This window comes from Dunckerocampus dactyliophorus, chromosome 14, assembly GCF_027744805.1.
Source record: "Dunckerocampus dactyliophorus isolate RoL2022-P2 chromosome 14, RoL_Ddac_1.1, whole genome shotgun sequence".
NCBI lineage: Eukaryota > Metazoa > Chordata > Actinopteri > Syngnathiformes > Syngnathidae > Dunckerocampus > Dunckerocampus dactyliophorus.
The window spans coordinates 24,267,501-24,277,487 of NC_072832.1; the positions used below are offsets into that span (position 1 = coordinate 24,267,501).

The following is a 9,987-nucleotide window of genomic DNA, read 5'->3' on the forward strand; positions in this document are numbered from 1 at the left end:
TACAGGTGGTCCTTGGGCTCCGTTCCACTTCCATTCCTAGAATTTTGGTGTAAGTCAGAGCTTATACCTAAATGATACCTGAATTTATGTACTCCCAAGTCACACACTCTGGACACAGAATACATGAAGAACATACAATAATAAAACACTACCTGAAACGACAATGAAGTAGTAAAATATAACAAATAAAACAGATACAATCCAGATACACCTGATATTTGTATTAAATGTGAGAAAAAAGCGTAGACTTTTCCATCGCCTTTGGTATTATACTGAAAGAAATTGTAAAGAATTTACATTCACAATGAGGTTCGCAGTTGAGCTTCAAAATGCAAAAAGAAGAAATGGGAGTGAGACAAAAAAATTGAGGAAGCAAATTATGGCAAACAAGCATTAATGTGAAATAGGCTGTTCATCCGCAGAAGATCAGAGCTTAAAAAAAAAAACAAAAAACTGAAGCCCCCTTAAAATAGAAATAAAATGTTGAAAAAAAGTAGTCAGTAATGAGTAGCTGTACCATTCTTGTTAATCAACTGAAAAATGGGTTTGGGTATGCTTGATGCCAGTGTTTCCAGGAGGCTAGTGGGAATGTTGCTCCAGGTGGTGAAGATGGCTTCATGAAGGGCATCCACTGTCTGGAACTGATGTCCATTTTTGTAAACTTCCCTTGCCATCCATCTCCAAAGTCCTTTGTCAGGCGGGCATTGTGAAGTGCAGCGTTGTCCTGTTGAAAAAGCCCGTCATTACCACACAGACGAGGGCCCTCAGTCATGAGGGATGCCCCCTGCAACATATAGCCAACATATAGCCAGCTACTGTTTGACGCCCCTGCACAAACTGAAGCCCCATTGTTCCATTGAAGGATCATGATGTCGGACCCAAAAAATCTCAGGCGAGATCTCCTTGTCATGCCAGTAACGTTGCAAGCCATCACGATTAAATTTTTTCTCATCAGAGAATAAAACTTTCTTCCACCTTTCAATGTCCCATGTTTAGTGCTCACCTACAAATTCCAAATTGTTTGATGGTTATTGGACTGCAATTGGCACCAGAACAACCTTCACTTGGGCCGAGGATGGTCCTGTGTCTTGACGGACAGGCAGTGGGATCCTCCGGCTCAGGGTTGGTGAAATATCACCAACAGTCAGTCTATCACTTGACTTTTATGTTCCGTTAACCTCAGGATGTTTGAAGTAGTTTCAAATGCGTCCAACCTGCAATGGCGCACTGCGAGAGGCCTTGCTTATGCAGCTCAACAATTCCGTGTTCAAAGAGAGAAAGCTATTTTGCCATTGCCAAGAGATCATAATAGTGTGAATACCTGACACTAAATCACATTCAATCCACATTTTTGTCAAGACTTTTGATCAGCTGATGAACAGCCTATTTTACTTTAATGCTTGTTTGCAATAAATTGCTGACTCAAAATGTTTTAGTCTCTCTCCCATTTCTTCTTTCTGCATTTTGAAGCTCAATACTTAGAACCTCCTTAAGATCCAACAGTGCAAAATGTAAATTCTTGAATTTGGTCTTTAAATTTTGATCAGGTGTGTATGAAAACTAAAAAAAGAAATACGAGGGTTTAAGCATGTAAAAAATATAAAAATAGCAGGGACAGGCAGATGGTTGTCAACCCTTCCTTTAGATAAAATCACTTACCCAATAAAACATTAATAGTATCATTTTCATTAAATCTAATCCCTTTATTTTATATCTAGCAGGAAAAGATTTGACACGTGTGATGAGTGACTCCAGGGATATATAAAAAGTAGCCCTGTGCAGTAACCAATACTAAAACTAAAAGTTCCTGTGCCTTGATGGTTCATTTATACTTTATCTGCGTAAATACTTCCTACCTTCTCCATCTCGCTGCTCTTCCTCTTGCGGGCAGAGCGTGTGATTTTGACAGTGACGGCACCGTCTTGGCCCTGGCGTCGCAGCGCCATGCGGTTGGGCTGCAGAGGGCTAAAGGAAATCTCCAGCTCCGGCTGAGGGAAGCGGCTGGCCTTGCCGTTCTCCGTGGAAATGTGGGAGGAGTCCAGCACAGTGGGGCAGCCGGAGGAGGCCTGTGAGGTTAAAGGTCATTATCTACAGTACATGAAAGACGTCAAAGATGGCCGTGCAAACGTAAAAAGCCAATTCACAGGTCACCTCACTGCTGACTGATGTTCTGGTCTCGCTCCCTGCTGGCGACTTCCTGTTGGTGATTGCATCCCCCTGGACTTTTTCCCCGTCTGCCACCTGTGGAAGGACATCCAGGCTTCATGAGTCTTTTTCCCCCAGCACCTTCCATCTATGGAAACCACATAAACTAGACCCTCCAGGATTTTGTGAGGTTGTGATAGCGACAATTTTCGTAAATTCAACCCAACCCTAGAAATTATGCACAACCTCGCAACTTTGTCCAATCCTTGCAACTTCTCTGCACATTTTGGCCCATCATGGTCATTTTGCCAATGGCATTTGTCACTGAGCAGCACCGCAACAGCAACGCGCACCTCTGCTGTCTAACCAATCAAATGTGTCCCTGCATGACCCACCCACGTCCTCACTTCCTTGTTTCTATTGACAGATGTCGATGTAAAGCCCCGGTCACACCACCCGAACTTTGCTGTAGCCTCCCTGGAGCGGTGAAAAAAATCATCCCCACTCGTAACCGCGCACAAAATGGGAAAAAAATAGAAAACACGGGCGTTGTCCTAGCGGTGCACCGCTGAAGCTGCCGTTGCTTTAGTGTTGGTTTAACGGTAGCTAACGTTGGTTTAGCGGTGACGCGAGCGTTGATAGAGCGGCGTTCTGCGCATGCGGGCTGGTGCCATCCTCATTGTTCTGTGGGTGGTGTCGAATAAACAAGCCTACTAGTTATTTATGACTTTAATCTCCAGGTCTGCTCGCATGCATCATACAGCTCCACACTCACGCAACTGTTGGTCCCATTCGCAGTCCCACAGTGCCCTCTACTGGTCAACATGTAACAGTATAAATATAATGTGCCTGCAAACACTACACTCAATGCTCATTCCACAGCTCCACCATCAACTTGTCATACAGTCCATGTTCAGGCCTTCTCAGTATCCACTGTCTGACCCACACTACTCTGTGTCTCCTTCTTCTCTCTCTTCTCCTTCTGTTGTAATCTGAGGAGGTTCTGATTCTGCTGCTGGACTAGTGCACCAATCATAGCAAGTCTCTCAGCATCCATGGTAGTACAGTTTTACTGAAACTTTGAGCAAATTTGATATAACTGAGGTCTGCACTCAACGGCTATTCCAAATGGGCTCCTGGCCCATTTCTCCCCGTATTAATAGTGAAATTATGCTCCGCCTCTGACACCTCCATACCAACGGCAAACCAAAGTTCATCACCGCAATGGATCGCTGCTTCAACGCCTGACACCGTTCCAGCAATCCCGTGTCCGCTCGAAAAGCGCTTACAGCCGCTCCAACTAAGTTTTTGCAACGTTTAATCGCCGCACGGCCAAAGCTGGCGAAGCAGCAGTGGTCCAGCGTTCAAGATTTCTGCGTTGGCGTAGTGGACCCAAGCGTCCACGAACTTCTGTCTAGCGGCGCCCAACTTTGACTGGGCGTTGTTGGAGCGGTGATTAACTTTGCCATAGCGGAAAATTGCCCGCTCCTCACCGCTGGCAATAATTTGTGCAGCTCAAAACTTTCGGAGCGGAAGGAGGGACCATCAGCGGTGGCTGAGTGTATATGGCGTTGCCTTAACGGGGGCCAACTTCTGTTAAACGGTGGTGCGCGGTTACGAGCGGTGATGAATTTTTTTCACCGTTCCAGGGACGCTACAGCAAAGTTCGGGCGGTGTGACCGGGGCTTAAGAGCTGTCATGTTATGTCTGTTTCTTCCTTGGAGGGCGTATTTTTAGGTGTGGCATCTACCTTTGAGACAAAGCACACTTGCACAGCCAGCAGGGGTATTGGATGATTATTCCGGTGTATAAGCCACTACTTTGTCATGCTCTGAACCATGCGGCTTGTATAGTGATGTGGCTAATTTAAAAACATTTTCCATGATGCTTACAGTGCAGCTTCAGGAAGCAGTGATTTGGATGAGCGAAGTGGATGCTAATATCAAGTCTTATGGAGTGATCTCTGACACATCTTAAGTAAGTTTGATCAAGTATAGAATTACTACAGCTTCTACTCAGACCGCCAGAATGAAGAGCGCCAACAAAAGGGAGAGAGAGCGAGAGAGAGGCTGGTCAATTGTGATGCTTGTCAAAACGACTTAAGTGGTTTTGGTTCCCAGGAGAAGGAGGAGGACGGCGTTGAATAACATTTCTGGTAGGCTGCTGTTTAACTAGCCATCTTACACTCACGGATCGGCACTGTTTGGAAAAAAGCATTTATTTCATCAAAAGATAAAAAAATCTTTGTGTGTAACATCTTTCTGTATACTAAATATCCCATGTTATGATGTGGACACCTGCGGTATAGACAGGTGTGGCCTGTATACAGGATGTACAAATCTTTTTTCTCTATAAATTTAGTGGGTGGGGCTTACATATCGGTGCGCTCTCGATTAAAGTAAGTGCTTCTTTTTCAAAGACAGTGAAAATGAAGCATTGAAGATGTTGTGCAATCGTGGCGTACAACGCATCATCGATGTCAAAGTTTGTGTTTTAGCCTGCTGTGGCGGCAGAATTAGATATTGAACTTTTTACGCCGCAATCATTTTGTCAACAGAAAATGGACAAAATAGATCATTTCTACAGCAGAATTTTTTTTTAAAATTTTAACTGTGAAAGTTTGTCTTGTATTTATTTTTGCCTCCTGTAAAGGCAGACACTTTTCCTTACAGCGGGGGTGTCCAAAATGTGGCCTGAGGGCCATTTGCGGCTCACGGAATATTAAAAAAATATAACTTAATAAAAATAATAAAAAAAAAAAAACAGAAAAAAAAAGAAAAATCTGCAGTAGTTTTACAAGAATAAAGTAAAAATATTCACAGGAAAAAAATGTAATATAAGGAGAAAGAGTAGTAATTTTACAAAAATACCTTATATTATTAGGACAAATATTTTAATAGCATAAAGGTTGAAATATAAAAAAAATTTGCTTTTTTAAAAGTTGTAATATTATGGGGCCAACAAAACAACTAATAAAGTTGCCATTTTTGGACAATTACATTGTGAGTTGAAATATTTAAAAAAATGTATATTGTTTTTTTTAAAGTCGCAATATGAGAACCGAAGCAAAATAAAGCTGTCATTTTTGGAAACTTAGGTTGGGGAAAGGTTATAATATGGGAATTAAGTTAAAAATATTATGGGAAATATTATGAAAAGAAATTTTGGAAGATTATTAATACAAACAAACAAACAAAAATCATTAAAAATAGGAAGAAAAATGCAAAGAGCAAAGTTGATACTAATAAGTCTTTTTCACCTGTATGACAAAGCTGAGATGGAGTTTTTCTTTAAATATATAACTTCTTCACACATCTACAGGTGTTGCTTTGTAAAATATTAAAGTTGCATTCTTTTATTTCTCACTATGTGGCCCTCGCTGGAAAAAGCTTGGACACCCCTGCCTTACAGGAATATGGCCGAATAAAGCCTATTTTGTACGTTGTAGAAAAACTCCTGTCATGGGGGCACTAGGCCTGGGACAATAATAAATAATCACACGATAAATGAAAATGAACTGGATAATTTTGCTGGTAGTGTAGTAGAATGTAGTAGAAATTAAATGAGTAGATTGGAATATATGTTCATGTATTTTTTTATTGTAGTTTTCTTGAAAGCAATGTTAAAATCTTGTCTTGTCATCATAGAACCAAAATCGTGTATCGTCTCGTGAAGTGAGTGTCTTGTGTCCATCTTCAAAACTTGACGTTAATATGCAAATGAAGCATATTTTGTTAGATTTGTTGAAACCATGTGCTTTTTGTGGTAAAGCTTACAAGAACACTTAAACATGGATAACCAATTCATAAAATCATTAAAAAAAACATTGAAACATAAAAACATTAACTACATTTATGGTAATCTACAATATGTGAATTAATATATGTTAATTATTGACTGAGTTGTTGTGTGCGTGGCTACTGACAGATGATATATTATTGTTGGATGTATTGTGTGGATGTTGAGTGTATTTTACAGGGTTCCTATGGATTTGACAATTCAAAATTCCATACTTTGTCCCGACTAAGCAAATAGATGTGCATCATGGCAATAAATTATGGAATTAATCGTTTGCTTTCCTTATTCTGAATATGTATGCCATTATTTCACCATATTAACCCCAGGAGATTATAGCCAGGCAATGAAGCTCACACACAGAAAGATGAAACCCAGATGCATTGGTTCTCATGCTGAGTTGAGTCAAAAATGTAGTGACACTGTGCTGCAGAGAATACGGTGACCAGACGACAGCACTTTCTCCCCCGCACATGACTCACAAGCGCTGCCACACAAAGACTTAAAACAAAGTCTGCATTGAGCTTTTTTGTGTCCATTTAGGATCTTTAGCCAACTGGTCTTTATATTTGGGCAGTCGTCAGGAAATGTACATGTGCCCATGGACATCACCTGTCTGTTGAAGCAGCAGTAAAACTTGACGACATTCAGGCCTGTCATGATAATCAATAAATCAAATTAACCGCATGATAAATAAAGACGAATTCGATCATTTTGCCGGCCTTGATATATTGACGTGTACATGCGTGTTTGTTTTCTTCCCCTCTCTTTCTCTACCAAACACGCTGGATGACAAGAGGGTTCAGAGTTAACAGACATTCAGTCTCTTTGTCCCAGTAGGGGGAGGTGGGACGCTAGCAAGTGCTTACTGAGTGCTGCAAGTGAGCATGAGGAGTAACAAGCAAGCAAAAGGGCAATTCTCCTGAAAAGGGTACCAGCAACAGTGGAGTTATATCGAGCATCATGATGCACAGACAACAGTGATTTGAAGCCATAGCCATTTGAACTATACTGCAAACATATTGAATAAACAGGGGAAACAGTGTGGAGTACTGTCTTTGTGCCTGTATAAAACACCATCTGATGCCAATTTCAGTTAGTTTGCACCTTTCATTTTGTGACACAAAAAAATTTGCGACAAAGACAATGAAATAAATTAGGGGTGTGTGATAATTATTGGGCCAAAATGAGGGCATTATGATGTCTTACTAATAAATCCAATAACATGAAAAAAAGCTCTGATAACCGATTATTAAAGAAAAAAAAAAAAAAACACTCCAATGAGGCAAGATTACCCCTACTGTGCGGGTGAGTAAATCAAGCGCTCCTTTCCGCCCTCCTGCCTGTGATGTTAACGGCCTGTTGTAACCAAATGCTTCGCGATGAGAGGAAAAAAACACACCAAAAAACTTTATCAGCCACCTGAAATGCCAGCGCTGCATGTACAAAATCTTTGCCAGAGTCCTCCGGGGCGTCACACCGGTTGCTCAGACCGTGTGCCTGAATACAGTGCACCTTGCTGGGCCACAGCAGGTGGCTCCCTCTGCTTTATACTCTGGTTCTCCTGATAGTAGTGATGTGGTAGTAGTAATGTCATGATATTTGGATATATATTAGGACAAATCAACAGGCACAGTTGGTCAAACCAAATTTGCTCGAGTCCTTCTTACCTCCAAACACTCGGTGTGATGCCAAATGTAAATGTTTTTTTTTTTGTTTTTTTTTAATGCAGCATTAAAAAAAGTTAATATTTATCTAGTATGTGGTGAGTACATGAGTACTATGTGGAAACTAGAAAGTGAGCGGATAAGTATGAGTGATTAGTGATGACCTGAGTGGTGGACTGCTGCTGATCTTTGTGAGTCGCGGCAGCCTTCAGTGGATCTTTGAGCTGCGAGGTGGGCCCTTCTCTTTCCACCAGAGGAGCCGCCAGGCTGTCGCCACCCTGAGACAGGACGTTCAAGTGGAAGAGTTAAGTGCATTACCATGAGGTCATGTCAAGGGCACCACATAGGCAACACAGATAGAAAGTGGAAGCTGTTCATTTGGAACAGGTAATTTCTGGGAACGCTTATTCAAAGTGTGTGAAGGACACATTTTGGCACATCCTACACGGCTGGTGGGCGCAAAATGTTTCAAAGAGTAAAATGCGAGAAGATGTTGAAATATTTACAGTGTGTGGATGTTAATGATGACTAATATTATCTCACATGATGATGCAAGCTAGCACTTGGAGCTTGTATTCTAAAGTGAGGAGTCATATATTAGAGGAGAAAATATAATCAGTAAAATCAGTGTGTGGAGTGTTTCTACAGAATTAGAAGATGTCCACACATCTCTTTTAACAGTGTGACAGCAGGTGGTGAATGAATTCTGCATCAAAAGAAGTGTGAGGACTGTGAATGTGTGGTGCAACGATGGAGAGCAGCCAGCTGAATGAGATGTTCTCTTCCAAGCTAGTTTTGAGCCATACTGACCTCTGCTGGCATCCCTCTGCTAAATGAAGGTGTTCTTGTAAAAGCTTATAGTCATACTACTAGAGATGCAGGTTATGGCTTTTTGAGGGGAGCTGGAACTTACGGAGCTTCTTTTCAAAGAGGAACCGGGGGCAACTGCTTTTTAATCAAGGAAACAACCTCTGCTAGCAGTTAAAACAAGATTTGAATCCCAGTCATGCAAACTGACACATCCCACCTTGGGAATTATCGTGAAATATTGACTAAAATTTAATTTGGTTTGTATTTTCATTGCAAACATTCCATAAGGTATAATGCCTTGACAGTGACGTCACTATTTTATGGAAACCTGTGTCCGCCACTAAAAGAAAAAAAAAAAATATCCCAATGGTATGTCATAATTATGAGATAAAAGGTCAAAATTATGAGATTGAGATACAAATTAGATATAATTTAGAATTGTTATCTCATAATTATGACTTTCCTATCTTATGACTTTTAATCTCATAATTTCAACTTTTTGTGTCATGACTTTCCTATTAAGTAATTAGTTTTTATCTCATAATTGCAACTTTTTCCTCATAATTATGACTTTATCTCACAATTATGACTTTTAATCTCTTATGACTTTTTATCTCTTAATTATGACTTTTGATCTCATAATTTTTACTTTTCATTGTCATAATTTTGACTTTTGATCTCATAATTATGACATTCTTATCTCATCTTTTTATCTCATAATTATGACAAAATATTGGGATTTTTTTTTTTCAGTGGCAGAAACATGCTTCCATACTATTTTCAATTTTCCCTCACCTAAAAAAATAAAACTGTGGCACAATAAAAACTACACAGGCAACATAACTTCACTGTAAAATTTTCCAATACAGTAAAAACAGAAATATAAAACATAAGAATAAAATGTATGTGTGTACTCAACGTTATTTCCTGCTCTCCAATACAGCTGCAAAAATATCTTTAGCCCAGTTGGGTGGCACTCACACAACTCAAAACTTGGAGATGTCATAACTCAGTCCACCTGAAGGCTGCATGGGCAATTTGCATACACAAATGACTTGCAACTGCGAATTAGTGGTCATTGTTCACTTAAGAGATGTCCAGAAGACTCCATTTGTTCGCAAAACGTCACATCTCTAAATCATACTGACCTCTACTGGCGTCTCTGTGCGGTTTTGGCGAAGTTGCTGGATCAGTTTGTCTTTGTCTGCTTGGCTGGCCAGCAGCTTCTGAAGCTGGACCTCCAGAGCAGCAACGAGAGTGTCTCTCTCCTTCCGCCAGGTGTCCATGGTCTGCTCCTTGTGAGCCAGCTGGGCCTCCTGAAGAACATAAGCAAACAGAGCATGAGGAGGTGGATGCTCATGACGACGCTAATAAGTCATCAAGACAATTAGCCGCTCACCAAGTGGGCCTGCTGACCCAGGTATCGTTCTCTGTCCTCTACAAACTTCCGCATTTCTTGGTTCCTCTTGTCCTCCGCCTCTTTGATTTGGCCAATGAGGGCCAGCTTCTCTTCCTTCCACTTGTGGCGCTCTGCAAGTTGTTTCTCCTCCCAGAGCTAACATGAAAAGCC

The 9,987-nt window shown here is 40.9% G+C and overlaps 1 protein-coding gene across 2 annotated transcripts in view; it reads right to left on the minus strand.

Moving 5' to 3' along the window:
• LOC129194073 (kinesin-like protein KIF20B) overlaps positions 1 to 9,987 on the minus strand; it is a 30,776-nt gene that overhangs the window by 9,047 nt on the left and 11,742 nt on the right. For both annotated transcript variants that reach the window (XM_054798985.1, XM_054798983.1), the window contains exons 23-27: positions 9,817 to 9,972; positions 9,566 to 9,733; positions 7,772 to 7,885; positions 2,152 to 2,241; positions 1,857 to 2,066 (exon numbers count right to left, since the gene is read on the minus strand). In XM_054798985.1, coding sequence (XP_054654960.1) covers positions 1,857 to 2,066; positions 2,152 to 2,241; positions 7,772 to 7,885; positions 9,566 to 9,733; positions 9,817 to 9,972 — 738 coding nt within the window. The remainder of the gene's footprint in view (positions 1 to 1,856; positions 2,067 to 2,151; positions 2,242 to 7,771; positions 7,886 to 9,565; positions 9,734 to 9,816; positions 9,973 to 9,987) is intronic.